The sequence below is a fragment of the Elgaria multicarinata genome, chromosome 4, assembly GCF_023053635.1.
Source record: "Elgaria multicarinata webbii isolate HBS135686 ecotype San Diego chromosome 4, rElgMul1.1.pri, whole genome shotgun sequence".
NCBI classification, from domain to species: domain Eukaryota; kingdom Metazoa; phylum Chordata; class Lepidosauria; order Squamata; family Anguidae; genus Elgaria; species Elgaria multicarinata.
Genome location: NC_086174.1, coordinates 2,419,169 through 2,443,032, shown reverse-complemented (window position 1 = coordinate 2,443,032; position 23,864 = coordinate 2,419,169). Strand labels below are relative to the sequence as shown.

The window sequence follows — 23,864 nt, the reverse complement described above, 5'->3', positions numbered from 1 at the left end:
GCCTCAGCCTCTCGGGGGTTGTTGAACTCGGGTCTGGGATGTAGCGCAGATATGTCGCCTCTGCAGCTCAACCGGTTCAGCCAGATGCATGTTTGGAAAAGTAAAATGGGTTGAAGCCAGGAGGTGACGGGGAGGCCATCTAGGAATGACCCGGCGTGGGGGTGATTCCATGGCACAGGATGCCTCCCTTGCTCTGTGTCCAGCACCAAATGCGTCTTCTGCAAACGACAAAGAGTAGCTGTGTCCACGGTGTGGTTGGTGTCTATAAAAGACAAGAGGGTGCCATTCATTGCTATTGATGTAGGTCGGCTCCACACCTGCCAAGGTGCCTTGCGATGACTGCCTAAAAAGGGTTGGTAGCCCGGTGCTGTGACTGAAACGAAACACGTGGGGCCAGGGCTTGATCTGACCTAAGTTTGCTAACTTCTGTCCCGGCAGGCAACGAGGAAATTTAGCAGGGAATGCTCTCCCCGTTGCTTTGCCACACAGCTCCCAAAGGCGCAGAAACCCTGCCAGAAACTACGTTGGCCATCCTAACCCAGCCCCTGAGTGGCCTGGCGGTGTGTGGGTGTATAAGGAGACGCTCAGCCAGGGCAGCACAACCGTTTCTGCTTGTGTCCACCCACCCCGCTCCCCTCACGCGCATGTGCCTGCCCTGCCCTGCCCTGCCCGGGACGGTTAAATAATGCATTCAGCGCTGCCTGTCAGCCTGCCGTTCCAAAAGCCGCTTCCGTGGTGCCCTCTCCACTGGGGCACGCTGGCATTAATCATGGATGATCGGCTCTCGGAAACGTTTTCTAGGGCAAGTTGCTCTGCCACAGACCAGTTGCTTTTATGGATTTGTGTTGGCTGGAAGTGAGCTGTGCATTTTTGGTCCTCTGTGCTTTTTGGAGGGCAGCGGCATTTCTGCCGCTGCTGCTGTTAAATGGCACGTTCCTTTCTCCTGCTGTCTTGGCACGAGTTGTTCCAGTGCTTGAGGGGCGGCAGGGGAGCAGAAGCCGAAAAGCAGGATTCAGGCCAGATGCTGCTGGGAAGCTTCTGAAGGCCGCTGCCGCAGGCAAGGGATCCCACCTGGGCGACAGGAGAGAGATGCCAGATGAAGCATGGGGTGTGGAACGGGCTGGCGGCCTGTTTGCTCCAGGGGCTACGTTGCCCCTCCCAGATCAAGCTGGTGGGCTGGATGACTTCATGGGGGCAGGGTCTCCCCAAGCCCCACCTCCTCTGTGACTCTCTTTGCGCGGAGAAAGGGACTCGGCCAGGGCGTGCAGGACTGTCCCCGTGACTCCCCTGCTGAGGTGGCCACCTCCTTCCCCCACCGCTCATGTCCCAACTGGGTCACAAGTGGCGCAGGAAGGGACTTCCGAAATCTACAGAACTTCAACGTCTGAGGAATCCCTATATTGGGAGAGTGAGCACATGCAAAGGGGGTGAGATTTAGGGAGGGCAGGGCTCACAGAGGGAGGCCAACCCCGTCCCTGGCTGGATTGAGGATCGCTGCAGGCTGGCTTGGGCCTGCTGGCCAGAGGTTGTCCTCCTCTAGTGTAGAAGAAGAGCACACAGAGAGAAAGAGAGATGTGCTCCGCTCTCTGAATGCTGGAACTCCAGGTTCTGCAGTGCAGCTGATGGGCAAGAGGTTCAGGACAGGCACCAGTACCTGCTTCCTCGGCGCATAGAGGCCGTTGATGGAATTTGCTACCCCAAGACGTGGGAATGTCCACGGGCTTAGATGGTTTTAAAAACAGATGAGCCAAACTCACCCAGGTGGAGAGGTCTTCCACTGGCTGTTCATCATGACAGCTGTTTATTTATTTATTGCATTTGTATACTGCCCCATAGCCGACGCTCTCTGGGTGGTTTACATAAGATTAAGGCACTTAAAAACAATATACAAAAATGAAAAACCAAAAAAAGCATACAGTATACACATTTAAAACTGCTATAACAACTTTTAAAAACTATGAGCCTAAAAAACCAGACTCAGGCTCATCACATACTGCTAAATGCCTGGGAGAAGAGAAAAGTCTTGACCTGGTGCTGAAAAGATAACAACGTTGGCGCCAGGCGGGCCTCGTCAGGGAGATCGTTCCACAGTCGGAGGGCCACCACCGAAAAGGCCCTCTCCCTTGTTGCTCAGGCACAGAGGCTGTGGGCTACTGAACACAATTTGGTGTGTGTGTGTGTGTGTGTGCGTGTGCGGGGGTGCGGGGGTGCTCTTGCATTCAGGTCCTGTTTGCTAATGTCCCAGAAGCATCTGCTTGGCTACCTTGAGAAAGAGGATGCGGGACGTTTGGGCTGGACCCACCAGCTGCCCCCTTTTTACCTCTTTAGCAGCAAAGAGCTCAAAGAGTTTTTGGCTGGAGTTGGGGGTCATGGTTGGAGGGCTGGCGGCTGGTTGAGCTTTTATATTGTATTTCATAGTATGGTTTTATACTTTTGTTTTATACTTTGAATGTTTTTAATTTTTGTGAACCGCCCAGAGAGCTCCGGCTATTGGGCGGTATAGAAATGTAATAAATAAATAGCGAGCGTAACGGGACATCCGGACAGGAAGCTGCATGGTAGCTTCTCCCAGCCCTGGCATCCTTTTGGCTGGATTTAGCCAGCGTTCCAGTGTACGTGGGGTGCCTACTCTGCCACCCAGCTACATGCCCCTCCACCCTTTGCCCAGGGAGGCAGGATGCTAGATGGTGCTGAGATGCGTCCTATATAATCAACCTTGGCAGTCCTGAGAGGGTGGGTTTGGCCGATTGCCCCTCAAAGGCATGGCTTTGGAAAGTGAAAATGATCAGCCCATAGAATCATAGAATCACAGAATAGCAGAGTCGGAAGGGGCCCACAAGGACATCGAGTCCAACACCCTGCTCAGTGCAGGAATCCACCCTAAAGCATCCCTGACAGATGGTTGTCCAGCTGCCTCTTGAAGGCCTCGAGGGTGGGAGAGCCCACAACCTCCTTAGGTCACTGGTTCCATTGTCGTCCTGCTCTAACAGTCAGGAAGATGTGGAAGGCCATGCCGGGGACCCCCGAAAACCACTGCCAATGTTCATAGAGTAGGTAACCCTGGGTGAGGTGGCTACCTTCCTCTGACCTCCTCCTTGGCTTTGTGTCCCAGTCATGCTCCGGGGTGTCTCCATCGTCCATTGCCCAGGCTCCACTGAAAGTCCATTCACCAGGACTTTTGCCTTTTGTGTGTGCTTTAGAGGTTGTCTTTTCTTCCACAGAGCCTGACCCTGAATCTTCTTCTCCGCTTGAGTACTCCTTTTCTTTCAAAATCTCCCCTTCTCTGTGCCAGGAGTATTCACGCGTGAAGCAAGTTCAGAAAAGTAATTTCCAGGGGGATTTTTTAAAGAAACCTGAAAATAGTCAGGCTTTGATTGGCTGGAGCTTTAAACCCATAAGAAAAGAAATAAGGATTAAATGGACCCACGTGGACCTATCTAATTCAATTTGGAGGACGTGGCTAGAGGTGGAAAGAGTCAGCAACAAGGGATTACTAGCAGATGAGCTAAGGAAAATACAGTTTCTTTGCCCTGTATTCTGCCGCTTTCCCCAACCAGGTGTCCACCAGGTGTTAGACTATAGCTCACATCATCCCCAGCTACCAGATGGCCCATGGGCCCAACACATCTCGAGGGCACCAGGTTGCGAAAGCCTGTTTAAGGTTATATTTTACTGTTGATAAATGTTCTTTGGAATTTTGACTTGCCGGCTTTATTTGATTGCTTTTGCATTTTGCTTCTTCGGCAAATGCTGCCTTGAGACCTTCAGCTGACAGACACAGTTCTGAGGAAAGGCGTCTTATGTGGTGATCTGTGATTGGGTGACCATTTGAGATCAAGAGAGCTCCAGCCAGGATCCTCTTAAATCATAGAATCATAGAATAGCAGAGTTGGAAGGGGCCTACAAGGGCCTACAAATCTTGGAGCCTTGTGGCCTCTCCGCCTTCCCAAAGGAAGCCAGCCTCTAGAGTTCCCATCTCATAGAATCATGGAATAGCAGAGTTGGAAGGGGCCTACAAGGCCATGGAGTCCAACCCCCTGCTCAATTCAGGAATCCACTCTAAAGCATCCCTGACAGAGGGTTGTCCTCTGTGCCGGCGTCGCTGTGGCCATTCGCCAGCCATGTAACGCTGCCTCCATTGTGTGCTTGTTCCCTCTACCCAACCCCACTTTAGTCCGCCTCTGAGTGCCAAAACAAAGTGGTACCTCCAACGGGCATCTCCAGAGAACCTACGGACGTACCAGACTTTCCCCTCGGGGAAGAGGGTGACCTCGCAAGAGAGAGAAGTCCGAGACAGCTATTTCGAATACAGAGCCTGAGTGGAGAGAGAGCGCCACCGTGGACCGAGCGGCTCTTGGGAGGAAAGCCAGAGCTGGGGAATCACGAGAATTTGGGAATGGGACCACGTGATCATAAAGCTGATGATTTTCACTTTACTGATGTCATGTCGCTCAGCAATACTTGGCGTAAACAGCGACATACCATCGAAATGAAGGTATCGAGGTGGAGCCCAAACACCACCCCATCTCTCAGACACAAATTTTTCACACTGTCGTTCACACTATAATTTTCATATAGTCAGGAAAGCCCTCGTTTCCCGACAGTAGCCTAACTGGGCCTTATTGAATCATAGAATCATAGAATAGCAGAGTTGGAAGGGGCCTACAAGGCCATCGAGTCCAACACCCTGCTCAAGGCAGGAATCCACCCTAAAGCATCCCTGACAGATAGTTGGTTGTCCAGCAGCCTCTTGAAGGCCTCTAGGGTGGGAGAGCCCACAACCTCACCAGGCAACTGGTTCCATTGTCGTACTGCTCTAACAGTCAGGAGGTTTTTCCTGATGTCCAGCTGGAATCTGGCTTCCTTTAACTTGAGCCCGTTATTCCGTGTCCTGCACTCTGGGAGGATCGAGAAGAGATCCTGGCCCTCCTCTGTGCGACAACCTTTCAAGTATTTGAAGAGTGCTATCAAACTGTTCCTGGCTGCCAGCAGCACTGAGGGCTCCATCACACGTGATCCCCCCCCCCCCCGGTGCTCTTTTGCTCGTGTGCTCGTCCACTCCACTCCACCCCGCCCCCTTCTCTTTCTCCCTCCAGTTCATTGGTTGCTCCTTCCTGTCAGCTCCTGTCAGATGAGCACCTTTCTGCCTGGCAAAATTGGAACAACCCTTTGGTCTGGCTCTTTGGGGGCATGGAGGAAGTACGACCCTGTCTCTGCAGAGATTCAGGCGTCGTACGATTCTGAAAAAACGCTTTCGAGCCTGGGATGCAAAGTTTGGGTTTCCTATTGCGGCTTGGAGCTAGTGGCTGGGAGAGATTGCTTTTCCCTGCCATGACTTGATGCAATCCATGCAAGCCAACAGCAAGGTCATAGCTAGACCTAAGGTTTATCCCTGGATCGTCCAGGGGTCAAACCTGTTCATCTAGGTGACACACAGGGGATCCAGTGCTCAGGCAGGGGCGAACCCTGGATGATCCCAGGATAAACCTTAGGTCTAGGTGTGGCCCAAGGCTCCTGTCACAGCACACGCCCCCAACAAAGGAAAACACACTTAGAGGAAATAATCTGGACTTTAGTCGTTCTAGGAAAAGACGGAAAGGGCTGGAGAAGAGGAGGGGTGTCAGCAGGACAGGCACAGTGTCATGTGAGTACCGTGCTGCAAATCCGCACACCGGCATGGCGAGAGGGCGCTAAATTACTGGTGTGATGATGGTACTCTGAGTTAGCCAAAGTTCGTTTGGGTTGTTCCTTGCTTGGTTTGGCCCGTTGTTGAGCTGCATTTGTGAATGGGTTAACCATACTGGTACTGGGTTAGCTAGACCCACCCCCACAGTTGCCAAGGGAAGTGATTCTGCCTGCCTCTGTCTTACAGCAAACAAGGTTTTGTGGGACCCACAGAATTAAGGCAACGATGGGGAGCATCACCAGAGGCACCCAGTGTGTGAAACCGATTTCACTGCAAGAGCATTTGCTAGGCATTTAAAAGATTCTGGACCCAGGCCCATAGCACAGAAGTCTGCATATGCTTATGCAAATTTAAAAATAATTGGTGGGATTTATTTAAATTTCACAGGAGGCAAAGCCAACCAATTAATTTCTCACCCGAATTATCTCAACTGACATACATTCTTCAATGAATTTGCACCCTGACCCAGAACATCCCAAACCCTATGGGAAAGGGTGGGTGGGTGTTTTCACCTAAGTTCAATTGCCATGGAGGGCATCACTTTTTAGTGGGATGTGGGAGAGAAAGAGTAAAAAGGATTTAGTCACGAGCGTATCCCCAATAACACCAATGATAATAATGAGGAACTTTCTGGGAAATTTTAAAAAAGGGTTGGGAAAATGTTTAAAAGAAGGAAAGGTATTGAAGATAAGAGATTGGATAGAAAAGATGAAAGCTGGGGAAGAAATAAAGGAGAGATTAAAAGAGAAAAATATATCGTGAAATAATTGTATTAAATTAGAACAGTCGACGAAGAAATGGTTAAAAGATAACAGAGAGTATAGAGGAATTACTAAGTTTGAGGAGTTGATTTTAAAAAAAGAAAAAGAGAAAAGAGAAAACAAAGCCAATAAAAGGCTTAATGAGTGAAATATATAGAATATTAGTGGAAAAGGGAGAGACGGAAAGCGTAGGTAAGGTGGTATGGGAAACCGATTTGAAGGAACAAATAGGGCAACTGAGTTGGAAGGGGATATGGAAACAGCGAGCGTTGAGAAACATGTCCGTGAGGATAAAAGAAAATTATTATAAGCTCGTCTGGAGGTGGTACCTAACCCCAGTGAAACTAAATATGATAAAGAAGACGAATTCGGCATTATGTTGGAGAGGTTGTCAAGAGAAAGGATCGTATATACACATGTGGTGGGAATGTATATTTGTACAAAAATTGTGGGAAATGGTGTTCAATGAGATAAAAGAAATTATAGGAATGAAGATAGAGGAGACACCAATCATGGCATTGTTATCAGTGTATGGTGAATTGAAATGTAATCCAGAGATAAAAGGATTGATAACGAATTTTGTTAACCGCTGCAAGATTAATGATATCCAAAAACTGGAAGGTTCAAGGGGATTATCATATAGAAGACTGGTATAAAGAAATATGGGATATTGCTATTAATGACAAATTAACATGTAACATCAGAGTTAGAAGAGGAATGACAAAAACGAATGATTTTGAAGTAATATGGAAACTGTTTTTGGACTTTGTATTATTAAGGGGGAGAGGGAAAACACCTCCAGAAGAATCAATGAGATTTTGGAAATCATAATAAGATCCCTGGGGTGGGGGGTTCACTTTAATGTTAATCAATGATTAGATCAAAAGCAGAATTAAGTGAAGAGAATGTATGTTTATTAGTTTGCTTAAGTATGTATTATTATGTATTATGTATTACAGGGTTATTACTATCGTATTGTCTGTATTGTTTAGAAGGATAGTTATTATGTAGTTATAGAAAATCAATAAAATGTTTGTTTTTTTAAAAAAAAGAGTAAACCCTTGCGTTCCCGGGTGCAGTCCCCCCCTGGAAATTGTCCCCCTGTGTGGCAATTAAGCTGGGGGGAACCCTTCCATTAGTACCAACGGATACTCAGGGCTCTGCAGAATAGATCCAGAGCACTGAGAAATAGATTTGGGCCCAGGACCGCATGGGCCCAACCCTAGCAGTGCCCCTGTTCCACTGTGTGAAGAATTCAGGGTGCCACAATTGAGCATTTTTCAGCCCACAGGCTTGCTCAAGTAATCCGGAGCGTGCTGGCAGCTTCTGGCGCTTGGCCTGGCCCAGCTCATCATGGAGGCGGATCTGCTGGGAGCTGGTTGACGGAGGAGCCCTTCCTTCCATCCAGCAGTGGAGGTTGGGCTACCTGGCCCACGGGGTAATTTATGGCCCTGGGGAGATGTCTTGACCTCTGCTTTTCATCATGAAATAGGCCCGGCCAGCCTTCCCAGCCTGGTGCCCTTTGGATCCGTTGGACAGAACCGTACCTTCATCCCCTGCCTTAGCGTTGCTAGGGCAACACTGGGTTTGGGAACTCTGAGGCCTAATCTACACCAAGCAGGATATTGCACTATGAAAACAGTATGAAAGCGGTATATAAGAGGCAGGAGCCACACGGCTGCTTTGTAGTGGTATTGAAGTGCACTAACAACTGTTGGGGCCCATTAACGTATCCCATATACCTCCTTCATACCACTTTCATAGTGCAATATCCTGCTAGGTGTAGAGCAGTGGTTCACAAAGTGGGCGGTACTGTCCCCTTGGGGGGGGTGGGATTGCATGGGGGGGCGTTAAGAAGCAAGGGGGCAGCAGGGGGCGCAAAGGGGCGGCAGGGGGGCACTTGAGATGGTCTTTTCCAAGAAGCTCTTCTCCAGAAGGTCTTAAAACCCAGGGACATTTTTATGGGAGAAGGTAGTTTGGTCCCAAGCCATATAGGGGAAGAATCCACACATGTATTAATACTGTTTAAGAAGAGTCCTTTTAACGGTGAATTGAAATGTTTCAAAAGCACCAAAATGCTAATGACGGGACATACCCTGCGTGGTGTGCCCCGCTACCCTGCACTATGGAAAGCGGTTCAGAAGCTCCTGGTTGAATTTCCAACATCATATTTGGTGGAATGTGGTTTTCGTGTGGTCTGCCTACTTCTCTCCAAGCAAAGAGATCGACTCCAGATTACTAAACGTGGTGATTTAAGACTCATGTTAAGTGACTTTAAACCAGACGTTGGGAAACGGGTATCACTTCATCAAGCCCATCCATCCCATTAAGGATTTACAGAAGAGTGAGGTACTCTATCTACCCTAGTTGCTAAACGTGGTATCTAATATTCTTGCTAAATGACTATCAGACTTTGAAAAGATGATATCACTGGATCAAGTTCATCAATTATGTTTAATTGAATAAACTAAAAAAATGAAATTGGAATTTGAATAAATATTCAATTAATTGTTACTGTTTTGAATTTTATTGTTATTATCTTCCTTAGCGGGTCGTTGAAAGCCGCTATTCCGAATGATGATTTTTATAGTGTAGGGTGGGGGGCACCGGGCATGAGTTTGTGGAACCAAGGGGGCGGTGACCTGAAAAAGTTTGGGAACCACTGGTGTAGAGTTTCTCTCCTAAGATCTAGTTCGGCTTGCAGAGCGTAAGTCACTGTAAGCCTGCAGTTTCCTTGCCTTGCCGTGGGCTCAGCAAGGGGTCCGTGTTGGCCCACCCGCTCTGGGGTAAGCACAGCCTGTTCTGAATGTTTTGTGTGTCTCCACCCACCCACCCACTCCCATGCACACATAGTTCCTGGTGAATCTGTAAATAAGGGGATTTTTTCTTTCCTGCAAAAAGACCACGAGACTCATGTTTTTTTTTCTAAAGGAAATGGCGAAGCTGCCCAGAACCTTCCCACAAAAGTAGCAACGGAACAGCTCACTCCTATTTGGCACGGGTCCTGAGGGTTGCTTGAAGTGAAGAGATATTGCAGCAGCAGAAGCGGGAAGGCGCTCAGTTCCAAACTGTCTCCCCTCCGGTTGGCTGGAAATCCTCCCTGCATCAACCTGGCAGCCCCCTGTCACAGAAGTCATTCACCAGCTTGCTCTGACCTGATGCCCTCCAACTCTGTTGGGCTACAACTCCCATAACCCCCTGCCAGGGGAATTATGGGAGTTGTAATCCAACACATCTGGAGGGGCAACAGGTTGCCACATGCATTGTGGAGGTTGGCGTTGGGGGCTAAGGATACACAGGCATGAACTGCGAGAGAACACCCAAAGAGATACTGTTTAAATGTGGTGAAAAGCACATCAACCTACTTAATTATGATTGTTGTTGTTATTAATTATAAAACTGTAAAAGGGAGTACTTTTTCACACAGCTGTAAAGAAGGCAAACTCCATGTTAGGCATGATAAGAAAAGGAATTGAGAATAAAACGGCCAGGATCCTACTGGCCTTATACAAATCGATGGTGCGACCACACTTAGAATACTGTGTGCAGTTCTGGTCTCCACACCTAAAAAAGGATATTATGGAGCTGGGAAAAGTGCAGAAAAGGGCAACTCAAATGATGAAGGGGCTGGAGCATCTCCCCTGTGAGGGAAGGTTACATCAACTGGGATTGTTCAGCTTGGAAAAAAGGAGGCTAAGGAGAGACCTGATAGAGGTGGATAACATTATGCATGGTGTGGAGAAGGTGGAGAAGGAGACATTTTTCTCCCTCCCTCAAAATACTAGAACCCAGGCTCATCCCATGAAGCTGATGGGTGGGAGATCCAGGACAAATAAAAGGAAGGACTTCTTCACACAGTGCGTAGTTAAATTATGGACCTCACTACCACAGGATGTAATGATGGCCGCCCATTTGCATGGCTTTAAAAGAGGGGTGGATAAATTCCTGTTGGAGAAGGCTATCAATGGCTATTAATCCTGATGGCTACGTCCTCCAGTATCAGAGGCAGGAAGCCTGTATACCCTAGTTGCTGGGGAACGTGGATGGGAAGGTACTGTTGCACCATGTCCTGCTTTGCTGGTCCCTGGCTGATGGCTGGTTGGCTGCTGTGTGAGCAGAGTGCTGGACTGGATGGACTCCTGGGCCAGAACTACACCAAGCAGGATACGACACTTTGAAAACCGTTTGAAAACTGTGTGGAGTGTGTCTGTCCTGGGACCCAACAGTTGTCACTACTGTTATAAACCATTTTAAAGCAGTAGTGTAGATCCTGCCTTCGTCTGATCCAGCATCAGGGCTCTTCTGATGTTCATCATCATCATCATCATCATCATCATCATCATCATCATTATCATCATCATCCACATTACTCCCCTACTAAGCACATTGTAGGGCTAGATTCATAAAGCTGAGGCAGCGCTCCTTCGAGGAAGCACATCTGCCCTTCCTGATCTTGCCTTTGGGGAACGCCAGTTAAGCTTTGAGGTGTCCCATTTCAATGCCCATTTGCCACACTACTCCCCGTGACCACCACCACTTTAATTGTGTTGATTCATTCACACACCCCTCCCATTCCCCTCTACATTATATCCTGGGTTTTACTACAGCCAACTCCTGGCCTTTCCCAATTAGCCACCAGAATCATAGAATAGCAGAGTTGGAAGGGGCCTACAAGGCCATCAAGTCCAACCCCCTGCCAAATACCACCAAATACCACTGCTCTTCATGACTGCAGCAGGCATGAAAAGAGAAACTTGAGGGTGGGGGTGTCACATCCTCTCTCCTCTGCCTTTCATAGAATCACAGAATAGCAGAGTTGGAAGGGGCCTACAAGGCCATCAAGTCCAACCCCCTGCTCAATGCAGGAATCCACCCTAAAGCATCCCTGACAGAGGCTTGTCCAGCTGCCTCTTGAAGGCCTCTAGTGTGGGGGAGTCACCTTTCTCAGAGTCATCTTTTATTCCCACATCCGCTGCAAAAAATAGAGACTGATTTTCCGCCTGGTTCCCTCCCTACAAATCCGTGATGACGGCGGTGGTGGCGGCTAGATTTGGTCTTCGCTCCCATGCTGCCATCTCCGTGCCCCTCTCTCAGAAGTAGATCCTAAAGGAGCTGGGAGAGGAGATCAATTAGATTCCTGGCCTAGAACCCTTACTTGCCTCGGGGTCACTTCTACCCTTCTTTGGCTGAAAGTGGGCAAGGCAGCAACACCACTATTTATGGTGTTTTGTATTTGTGTTGTACCCCACCTCGATCCAGAGGGAGAGGTGGGTAAGAAATAAAATACTACATCATCATCATCATTATTATTATTATTATTATTTCTTTCCCGCCTCTCCATTCAGATCGAGGCGGGGAGCAACAGTAAATATAAAATAAATAAAACTGAATTAAGAACATAACATACGTTGTTAAAAAACATCCTAAAAACATTATTATTATCATCATCATAGAATCATAGAATCATAGAATAGCAGAGTTGGAAGGGGCCTACAAGGCCATCGAGTCCAACCCCCTGCTCAATGCAGGAATCCACCCTAAAGCATCCCTGACAGATGCTTGTCCAGCTGCCTCTTGAAGGCCTCGAGTGTGGGAGAGCCCACAACCTCCCTAGGGAACTGGTTCCATTGTCGTACTGCTCTAACAGTCAGGAAGTTTTTCCTGATGTCCATCCGGAATCTGGCTTCCTTTAACTTGAGCCCGTTATTCCGTGTCCTGCACTCTGGGAGGATCGAGAAGAGATCCTGGCCCTCCTCTGTGTGACAACCTTTGAAGTATTTGAAGAGTGCTCTCATGTCTCCCCATCATCATCATCATCCCAACCGCCATGCCGCTCCCTGCCCCTTTAATTTCCATTCTTGCAGCACTCTTGCTGGCAGCTAAGACTCCCCAAGCCGAATATCAAATAACTCCAAATAGTGTGGGTCTCTTCTGACATCGCACCACAAGGAAATAGGGGATGGCGGTAGGGGAAACCAACAAACGGTCAGTGTTTGGGGAGAGGGCCAGGAGAAGGTGTGGGCCCATCTGCAGAACCCCGATTGCTGGATGGAGACCACAGGAGGGACGGATTCCCCTGTTTTACTTTGTACAGTGATCCCGGGAAGGGCCACACATGGAAACCATCTGAACTGGATGCCGTGTGTCCCATGCTTTTGCCCACTGAATCCCCAGAACTTGGGATCCAGCCACCCGGCTCACATCGTGCCACCTGCTCTTGCTTCACAGCCAGGACAGAAGTCACTGGTCCTCGTTCTCTGTGACCGGCCCCTGTGGGGACAGAGCAAACCATCGCCCGCGCCATTAAGGCAAAACTCAAGAACCCAAGGCAGAGCAAGGTTCTGAAACAGCACTCCTGGCTATCTCCTTAGGTTGGCAGCAATGTGGTGGGTGTCCTCATACTCCCCAGGGGTCTGGCAGAGAGAGTAGGAGAGCTCTTGGACAATAAGGAAGGAGGAAACCGCCATCATGCATCATCATCATCATCATCATCATCATCATCATCATCATCATCATTTTATTGCCCAGTTCTCCATTTTGATCAAGGCGGGGAACAATTAAGAACATAATATACATTGCTAAAACATCCTAAAAACATCTTAAAATGTTGGATCCTGGATTGGATCTGGTTTTACTTTTACCACTGTTTCATAAGTGCCTGGAGGCATGAAGTAATATGAAGAAACCAGAAAGAGTGTGTTTGCTAAATGCCAAGGCTACAGCTGGACAATTATTGAATAATTGGCTGAAGATGGTTTCAATTAGTCAATTAAGTGACTCCATGATTGTACAGTTTTGCTCTATTTAAATGCCTGTGTATCCATTCATTTTTATCTTCCACTTTTTCTTCCACTCCATCTGTAATGTTGTGTAAACTATGATCATCTGTGAGGATGTCTGATGCTGTAACTAAGTTATTCAACTGCCAGTAAAAGGCTTTGTTTTAACTAAACAAAGTATACTGAGCCTTTTTGTGTCTTTGCTGTCCTACACTGAGAGCCGCTGCTAATTTCTACTTATCTCTAGCATAGAGAGTTTAACTTCCAACAGACTTCCAACATAAAAATTCCACTGGATAGGCCTCCTCCGGCAGGCCATTCCACAGTCTGGGAGCTGCTGAAGAGAAGGTCCTCTGGGTAACAGTTGTGAATCTAGTTTTGGTTGACTGAAGTAGATTCTTCCCAGAGGACCTGAGTGTGTGGGGCGGATTGTATGGGAAAAAGTGATCCCGCAGGTACCCTGAGCCCAAACCATGTAGGGCTTTAAGGGTGATAACCAACACTTTATACTTTGCTCGGAAACTAATTGGCAGCCAGTGAAGAGATTTTAAAACAGGTGTAATGTGGTCCCCCCTAGGTGTGCCGGTGACCATTATTATTATTATTATTATTATTATTTATTTATTTATATAGCACCATCAATGTACATGGTGCTGTACAGATAACACAGTACATAGCAAGACCCTGCCGCGTAGGCTTACAATCTAATAAGTTGTAGTAAACAAATAAAGAGGGAAGGAGAATGCAAACAGGCACAGGGAAGTGTAAACAGGCACAGGGTAGGGCAAAACCAACAGTGTAAAGTCAGAACAAACTCAATATTTGAAGGCTATAGGGAAAAGAAAAGTTTTGAGCTGAGTCTTAAAAGCAGTGATTGAGTTTGTAGTTCTCAAGTGTTCTGGAAGAGCGTTCCAGGCGTAAGGGGCAGCAGAAGAAAAAGGACGAAGCCGAGTAAGGGAAGTGGAGGTCCTTGGGCAGGCGAGAAGCATGGCATCAGAGGAGCGGAGAGCCCGAGCGGGGCGATAGTGTGAGATGAGAGAGGAGAGATAGGCAGGAGCTAGGCAGTGAAGAGCTTTGAAGGTCAGTAGGAGAAGTTTATATTGGATTCTGAAGTGAATTGGAAGCCAATGAAGAGATTTCAGAAGTGGAGTGACATGGTCAGAGTGGCGGGCCAAGAAGATGATCTTAGCGGCAGAGTGGTGGACAGAGACCAGCGGACTGATGTGAGACGAAGGAAGGCCAGAGAGAAGAAGGTTGCAGTAGTCCAACCGAGAGATAACCAGTGCGTGAACGAGAGTCTTGGCAGAAGAGACAGACAAAAATGCTGGCTGCCATATTTTGAACTAGTTGAACTTTCCGGACTAGGCACACAGGTAGCCCCATGTAGAGCGCATTGCAGAAGTCAAGCCTCGAAGTTACCAGCGCCTGCACTGAGCTCATCAGCAACCACCAAATATCTTATGTCTGGCGATCGGTTTTTGAGGGAAACCCAAAGACGAGAGACAACACCTCCCTAGAGATGGGTGAACCAACCACGGCCCACTGGATCAGGTTCCCCCAAAATATCAGGCAATGGTTCGTTGCATTTCTGAGCCCACCCAGATTCAACCCACCCAGGCCCATTTGTCAGAGAGGATTGCTTGCAAGTGTTAGATCAATGTTCTTTTCACCCAAGGACGAAAAGAACATTGATCTAAGAAATGGTGCCGTGACCTATCAAGCAAGCGCTTCAGGCAACTAGAGGAGATCTCTCTGCACAGTGGGATGCATTTGGGGTAAGTAATAGGCCACACAGCCAAGAAAACTGCCGGTAAAGCCCGCCCACCCAACTGCCTTGTACTGAATCAGCCCCTTGGTCCATCTAGCCCAGTTGTGTTGACACTGACTGGCAGCAGTGTCTCTCCAGGGTTTCAGGCGGGATTTTTCCCCAGCCCTAAATGGAGATGCTGCCAAGGAATTGAACCTGGGACCTTCTGAATGCAAAGTAGGGGCTCCACCACTGAGCCACTGCCACCCCACCCCCCCAAGCAGCATAATCCTGATTCGGTCATACCTATGACTACATCAGTACGTCCCGGTGTGGCTGTCAAAGGCAGCCAGGGATCCCTGCAAGCTTGAAAGCCTCTTGGATCCCGGACTAGCTTTGGCACCTTCACATGGCCAGAAAAGGCTTGGATGGAGCTTCTCCTGGCTGCACAAAGCTGGGAGGTTTAGGGCTGGTTGGGGGGGAGGCAGTAAGTTAGGAATTCTTCCCCAGCTTGGGTGTGAATATAAAGCCCAGTGCTTAACATTCTACAAAGACAGCTGTGTTAGTTGTCCTCGTAATGCGGACTTTCCAAACCTGGGGCCAATATCAGGGTGACCATATGAAAAGGAGGGCAGGGCTCCTGTATCGTTAACAGTTGTATTGAAAAGGAAATTTCAGCAGGTGGCATTTGCTAGAGTAACCTGCTAGCTTCCTATGGGTGACCATAGGAAAAGGAGGGCAGGGCTCCTGTATCGTTAACAGTTGTATTGAAAAGGGAATTTCAGCAGGTGGCATTTGCTAGAGTAACCTGCTAGCTTCCTATGGGTGACCATAGGAAAAGGAGGACAGGGCTCCTGTATCGTTAACAGTTGTATTGAAAAGGGAATTTCAGCAGGTGGCATTTGCTAGAGTAACCTGCTAGCTTCCTATGGGTGACCATAGGAAAAGGAGGACAGGGCTCCTGTATCGTTAACAGTTGTATTGAAAAGGAAATTTCAGCAGGTGTCCTTTGTATATATGGGGAACCTGGTGAAATTTCCTCTTCATCCCAACAGTCAAAGGTGCAGGTGCCCTGCCCTCTTTTAAATCTGGTCACTCCTGCAGCTTTAACTGTTGTGATGAAGAGGGAATTTCACCAGGTTCTCCATATATACAAAGGACACCTGCTGAAATTCCCTTTCCTATGCAACTGTTAAAGATACAGGAGCCCTGTCCTCCTTTCCATATGGTCACCCTAGTATAAAAGTCTGTGGCACAGGGAGGGGAGGTTAGATATTTCGGTGCAGGATGAGGGGCTTCAGAGTTGGTCTCTGGACACACAGCCCAGGTGGGGTTGATTATGGGGGTGCAAGCGAGCCTCGTGATGCTGTGCGGCACTCAAAATGTCCCCGGCTCTTACTGTAGGAAGTCTGGAGACTTTGACATGGCGTGCTCGAACTCTGCCAGGGAGAGCATTTTGTCATTATCCAAATCTGCCTCCTCCAGGATTTGCATGGAATGCAAAAGTAAGCGTATGACACTTTGACCATCCCAGGAGAATCCACCGCAGCAGGCCTCAGACTCAAGGTCTTGGGAAAGGGGATTGCCATGGAGGAAACACACCTGGTTGGCCAGGGACATGATCCCTTCCTCGCTGAGCTTGTTCTCGTGGACCAATCTGCGGATGACGTTTTGGAGGTCTTCTTTATCAATAAAGCCATCGTCGTTGAAATCTGCGGAAGAGAAGGGTTGCAAAATGTCAGGCTTGGGAAGGGTGGGGGGGCAGGTTTGCAGCCCAACTGGCAAAAACAGGACAAAAGAATCGTTTAAGGAAGGCCTTGCGGCATAACACCAAAGGTCCATCTGGTCCAATATTCCAGAAATCCTCATCAACATCATCCCACTGCAGTAATGCCTGTGACTCAGTATTTCTAAAAGCACCTGCAGAGTTCTCTGAAAAAGATGACAAAAGGAAGTACTTCACATAGCACATAATTCAACTATAATATATACCGCTACCACGAGATGTAGAGGTGGCTACCCACTTGGGCGGCTCTAAAATGGGATCAGACTGATCAACAGAGGATAACTTAATCAATAGCTACCAGTATTGATCAGAAGGAGTAGGTCTATGTAGAGATGTGAAGGCCTGGAAAAACCCCGGAAAAATTCAGAAAAAAACTGGGTTTTTTCCAAAGCCTTTTTTTGTTTTTTTCTGAAAAATTGGAAAAAATGAAGAAAAATGGATTACGGGATGTTTTATTTTAGCATGATGAATAAAACGTTTAAGACAAGGTGTTCAGATATTTACTTCTCCAAATGATTTCTAAAAACTGTACAGTATCAGATTATTACAATGTCTGTGCACCGAGGACAAGCAAGTCCTAGGTTGCAAACTGAGACTACAATTCTCAAATGCAAGAGCAAGATGCATTTCTGCCTCTAGGGGGCAGCACTGCCATTGAAGCAGAGACTGAAACTAATACTGAAAGCTATAGGTCAGGAAATGAGTTTGATTACATTTCATGCACATTCATTGAATCTTGGTGTCCCCACCACCACCACCATTTTTCTCCATTCTTTTTATGGGAATGGGGGCTTTATGTCTTGACACTGGAGTGTTAGCAGAACTGGATTATGTTCTGGATTATGACTAGCGGAGACATAAATAATTTTCTTTGTTACTAATGTTGGTGGTTTTTTCAGTTGTTTTTTAAAATTGATTTTTTTTTTGCCTGCTTCTCATAAACTGGCAGAACCAAAGAGGTTTCTTACAGTTCAGGAGCTTGTAGCTCCATTTGTTACCAAAAAAAAAAAGGTAAAAAAAAGTAAATTAAATTTGTAATAATTGTTTGAATACACTAGTTTTAATATACCAAATGTAATAATTTTATGCCATACCAACTTGGACATAATTACATTTTATGTTCCTAAAGTAACAAAGTGACTTTCAATCTGTAAAAAGTGCTAATATTGCGTTAATTCAATTTTTCTGAAAATTTTCTTTAAAAAAAAAAAAAAAACAGGGAAAATACGGGTTACATCTCTAGGTCTATGTACACTGGTTTCTGGGGAACATGGGTGGGAGCATGCTATAATTGTGCTCATGTCCTCCTTTTGGGCTTCCCAGAGTCATCTGTTTGGCCACTGTGAGAACAAAATACTGGACTGGATAGACCTTTGGTCTGATCCAGTGGGACTCTTCTTATGTTCTTATACTTTTTTATGTAGATTTTTTTAAATTTTTTAAAAAATATTTATTTATTTATTACATTTCTATACCGCCCAATAGCCAGAGCTCTCTGGGCGGTTCACAATGTGCATTAGCCAAACACAGCACAAAAATATCCATGCGGGCCATCACCTCCGTATCAGCTCTGTTTTGTTTCGCTGGGTTTTGTCAGTGCACAAACGCACATCAGTAATGCAGAAGAGGGAAAGCAGATGAAAGCGAGCTGAATGAAGTGAACATGCCAGCGAATTGCAGCTGCTCCATTTCTGGAATCAATTGTAGTTTTTCCTCCCCTGGATAAACCTGAATTCCAGAGGGGTAGAAAGTGTATATACCCACAGGAATGCAAAGCAATTAGGGGTTGAGGTGGGGCAGAATTTGACCATCCCTAGTTGTAGATCAGGCAGTGGCTGTTCTTGTGGGTCCTGCTGCACTTGGGTTGGTCTGAGACAAATGTTCAGAACAACGACTCCCCCACAAAAGATCCATGGCTCTCCCAAGGGTGCAGTGAAAAAACCCAGGTGGACTTTGAATTGTTGGGTCACAAGTAGAAGAACAACCCAAAGGCTCCCCATCCCATGTGACTTCACAAGAGCTGAAGAGAGGATCGAGGATCACAGAATCCTAGATTTAGAGGGGGAATCCTAGAGGCCATCTAGTCCAGCCCTCTGCTTGATTCAGGAAACTGCCTTCACGAGGCAGCTGGACAACCCTCTGTCAGGGATGCCTTAGGGTGGATTCCTGCATTGAGCAGAGGGTTGGACTCGATGGCCTTGTAGGCCCCTTCCAACTCTGCTATTCTATGATTCTATGATTCTAAGCTGGCGAGTCACCTCTTGGCAATGCGGAAGCTCTGAATGTCCTGTATTTGTGTGTGTGTTTGTGTTTGTTTTTGAGGGCCTGATCCCTGAAAACTAACTGGCTGCACTCCTGCCCTGGCTGCCAACACCTTGGCTTCTTGGTGCCTCCCTCACAGCACCAGCCGAGAGGACGGCACCCTCCTCATCACTGGGGTTTTGCCGTTCCTTGGACCGAAGCTGCCATAGGGGGCGTTACAGAAGGGACCACCGTACCGTATATCCGAAAAGCATACTCAATCTTAAGGCTGAGGCAGGCCAGGTCGCTGAAGATGGACGCCATCCCGACGATGTCCTCGAATGTAAAGTAGCCATCCGAGGAGAACACCTTGCAGATCCTGTCCCTGAATGGATTCACCTGTTGCGGAAAGGAGGAGGGCTTGGCATTAACCATCACCCAGTTCCACGAGGCCTGGAGAGGAGGGGAGAGGCCTTCTTGGTAAGACTCAGCCATGGCTGGCGTCTACGGTAAGGTGGCCCTATGGAAAGGAGGACCGGGCTCCTGTACCTTTAACAGTTGAATAGAAAAGGGAATTTCAGCAGGTGTCATTAGTACGCATGCCGCAACTGGTGAAATCCCCTCTTCATCACAACAGTTCAAGCTGCAGGAGCCCTGCCTTCTTTTGTATCACATCACTCTAGTACAGCTCCTGCAGCTTGAACTGTTGTGATGAAGAGGGGATTTCACAAGGTGCTGCAGGCACACAAATGACACCTGCTGAAATCTGCTTTTCAATGCAACTGTTAAAGATACAGGAGCCCGGTCCTCCTTTCCATAGGGTCACCCATGGGCACCTACCGAGGGCCCACAACCCAGCAGGGTCCCGCTGACAAGGGCTCCCTAGACTCGCTCCTCTTCACTATTGCAACCAGCTTGTTTTATTTTATTTATTTATTATTTCATTTATATCCTGCCTTTTTTCCTCCAAGGAACCCAAGGCGGCGTACATAATCCTCCTCTCCTTTCACAACAACAACCCTGTGAGGTAGGTTGGGCAGAGAGTCTGTGGCTGGCCCAAATTCACCCAGTGTGTTTCCATGGCCAGGTGAGGACTAGAACTCAGATCTCCCGACTCCCAGTCCAACACTTTAAGCCACTAAAGCTGTGGCCCAGACAACGGTGGTGATGTGGAGGAGGAAGAAGAGGAAGAGGAGAAGGAGGAGGAGGAGGAGCAGAGGCCCATGGTCAGCTTCCTCATTGGCCTTCTATCTCTCAAGCCAGGAACTGGTCGCAGCAATGAAAAGAGGATGAGGGCTGGTAGCAGGTGGTGACAACCAGAAACTGGACTCCCTGACGAAGGGCGCCTTGCCCAAAGGCCGTCAGAAAACAGGCGCTGTCACGGGATTCATTCAGCCCTAGATTCTCACCCAAAGAAGCAAGTCTGACAGCTGCCTAAACCTAGGGTGACCCTATGAAAAGGAGGACAGGGCTCCTGTATCCTTTAAAAGTTGTATTGAAAAGGGAATTTCAGCAGGTGCCATTGTATGGGGAACCTGGTGAAACTCCCTCTTCATCACTGCAGTTCAAGCTGCAGGAGCTATACTAGAGTGACCAGTTTTAAAAGGGGGCAGGGCTCCTGCAGCTTTAACTGTGGTGATGAAGAGGGAATTTCACCAGGTTCCCCATATATACAAATGGCACCTGCTGAAATTCCCTTTTCAATGCAACTTTTAAAGGATACAGGAGCCCGGTCCTCCTTTTCATAGGGTCACCCTATGCAAACCCCACTCTTGACGGGATGTCATCATGCGTATAAACTTCAATTAAGAAAACCGCCAGTGCCTTTAATACAGCAGGTACCCACCCACTCCAGTGCACAGCTTTCAATTAAAAGGTGCATTTATTATTTAACCCTTCCATCATAAATAACGATGCGGCCTCTCTCCGTCCCACCAGCAGGTGGCAGTGGTGCCTCAGTTTGTCTCGCCTTGCTGCCTTTTGTCCAAAGAAGATTACATTTCCACTCCGGGTAATTCGATAATCTCTGCTGCAGACTATCTTTCCCTGTCTATAAAATGCCCTTTTGAAAAGAGCACTTGATTAATACGTTTAAGATCAGAAAGAGGAGCGAAGAGATTCAGGGCAAACCTTTTAAGCGGTAGAGGAGTCGAGCCACAACCAGAGTCAGCTGCTGCAAGAGGCCTGCTGGGTTCCCCTGCTCCTTGGAATTGCCCGGGGCTGCAAAACAGGGTGGCCACATGGAAAGGAGGACCAGGCTCCTGTATCTTTGAGCTTTATCATCACACCAGCGTTATATTGTGCAATCACTGCGAATTGCATGCAAAGGACTCTGAAGTTTTCCACCTTATTATCTGCTTTGATTGTGAAGTACTCCCATGCGTCCCTGCCTTAATTGTGCAATAAAGCAAAAAAGATTCGCCGTATTTAGCCCCTACTTTTTGAGCGTATCTTCCGAGCCGCCGCTGGGGCGCAGGAGCGGGGTTTTAAAGAAATGCTTACATCTGTGTAAGCTTTAAAGATAAAGACAGCAAAATTGGCACAGTAATAGATATTAGGGAGAGCTTTAAGCATACCAAATTTGAATTGAATTGGGTCATCCAATGATTTTTTAATGATTTTTTACATGTCTCCCCTTAAACTCACTTCCTGGTATGCAAAGGATTGCTGTCGCCCAGTAGCAAAAACAACAACCACGAAAGCTTAGCGCGATGGGGATAATCCAAGGGAAGCAGGGACGTGGGATGAAGCACCTGGTGAAATTCCCTCTTCATCACAACAGTTAGAGGGCTCATGCAGGAGCCCTGCCTAACATGACCAGATACAAAAGAGGGCAGAGCTCCTGCAGCTTTTAACTGTTGTGATGAAGAGGGAAATTCACCTGGTGCTGCATGCATACAACACCTGCTGAAATTCCTTGTTCTGTAAAATTGCAAATGCTTGCACATCCTGGCCAAATGCCTATCACAAAGTCCACTGTGGACCTGTTCAGACAACACGCTAAGCCATGGTTAGGTTTATTTATTTATTTTATTATTTTATTTATTACATTTTATAACGCCCAATAGCCGAAGCTCTCTGGGCGGTTCACAAAAAGCTCTTTTGCAGGAAATGGTTAGCGAGCATGTTTAAACAGTGGTTTTGTAGCCACCACAGTGAGGAATGTTTCACATGACATGCTAAGTCATAACGTTTTGCTCAAAATGCTTAACTAGGGTGACCCTATGAAAAGGAGGACCGGGCTCCCGTATCTTTAACAGTTGTATAGAAAAGGGAATTTTAGCAGGTGTCATTTGTACATATGGAGGACCCGGTGAAATTCTCTCTTCATTACAATAGTTAAAGGTGCAGGAGCTATACTAGAGTGACCAGATTTAAAAGAGGGCAGGGCACCTGCAGCTTTAACTGTTGTGATGAAGAGGGAATTTCATCAGGTTCTCCATATATACACCTGCTGAAATTCCCTTTCCTATGCAACTGTTAAAGATACAGGAGTCCTGTCCTCCTTTCCATAGGGTCACCCTAGCTTAACCACTGTGGCTTAGGGTGCTGTCTGAACAGGGCCTGTGTCAAGCCAAACTACCACCACCCTTCTTCTTGGAAAGATCTTTGAACAAAGAACATGCCTGGCTATAATAAAGGCACCCCTTCCACTCCTTCCAGGCTGACTCAGTTTATGTTAAAGAGGTATTGAAAGCCCGTGTGGTGTAGTGGTTAGAACAAAGGTAGGCAAACCTTTTGGATCTAAAGGGTCATTTGTCACTTTTTGGGGGCAGAAGGTAGATTTGTCCAGTGGTCATTTGGGCCCACAGGCATTTATTTTTGGGTTTCTCTCTCTTCTGAAACCTCTATCTATCTATCCATCCATTTATCTATCTGGAGGGTACTGCAGAGCTGAAGGGAAGGACATTCTGGCCCCATTGATTAGTGAGGGTACTAGGGGCTGGTTGCTGGATTGTGTGTGAAGAGTCTCTGTGTGTGTGTGTGTGTGTGTGTGTGTGTGTGTGTGTGTGTGTGTGTTCGTTCGTGTGCATATATTCTTCAAGTCTGTTGTAAGCTGCCTTGATAACCATTAGATCAAAAGTCAGGATATAAATCTCCCAAGTGACATAAAGAAATATTCTGCAAAACATGGTGCATTTTCATGACACCACCTCCCCTGTAGATGGCAGCCTGTGATCACCGAAGAGCCTTTGCCTGGCCAAGGCCTGAACCACGACAAGCCCTGAGAAAACTGGATCGAAAAAGCAGCGAAAGTGTCCCTGTGTGCCCCGAAATCTACTCCCATTCTTCTCCTCCCTAAGATTTTCTCTTTACTGCGCGCTTTTTTCCTTCCCCGGCTGTTATTTTAAAAAGAATTAAGAATGCAAACATACAGAGTACATTATGCGTCTGTCGGCATAAATGGAAAGAGATATTGGACATTGGACACCATCCAGAGAATATCAAGAGTTACATACACTGTTAGTAGTGATCTGCAGTTTCCTTTTCCAAAACAAAAGCGCCCCCGCCCCCCAACCCTGCTTTAATAAGCAACTGGCAATGCTAGGAGGAGCCCAAGGGCACAAGTGTTCAGAAAAGAACACCACTCCTTCTCACGTATGTAAACCTTTGCCTGGACGTCATAGCACTCCCTGGATTGTGGCCACGATGTTCCACGACCGAGAGTCCAACTTGGACAGCTGGCATTTGGTTTGTGCACAAACAAGCCCAGCCATCTTCATCCCCCCTTCCTCTGATTTGAGTGGGGACTCCTCACCTGGGAAGGTGCCTAGGAGGGCAGCCCAAGCTTCTAGGCCCAGCCCCAGAGGAGGGAAAGAATGGTGAGGTTTGGCTTGGATGATCTGCTCACAAGTAAGGGGGA

At 47.4% G+C, this 23,864-nt stretch overlaps 1 protein-coding gene across 1 annotated transcript; it reads right to left on the bottom strand.

Moving 5' to 3' along the window:
- Window positions 1-16,368: 16,368 nt before the first annotated feature.
- On the bottom strand, window positions 16,369-19,495 carry CIB4 (calcium and integrin binding family member 4). The gene is made up of 3 exons (XM_063125366.1): window positions 19,258-19,495; window positions 16,575-16,685; window positions 16,369-16,460 (listed from the first exon to the last, which is right to left on the bottom strand). The coding sequence occupies exons 1-3, from the start codon at window positions 19,493-19,495 to the stop codon at window positions 16,369-16,371; spliced, it is 441 nt and encodes a 146-aa protein (XP_062981436.1).
- Between the last annotated feature and the right edge of the window lie 4,369 nt (window positions 19,496-23,864).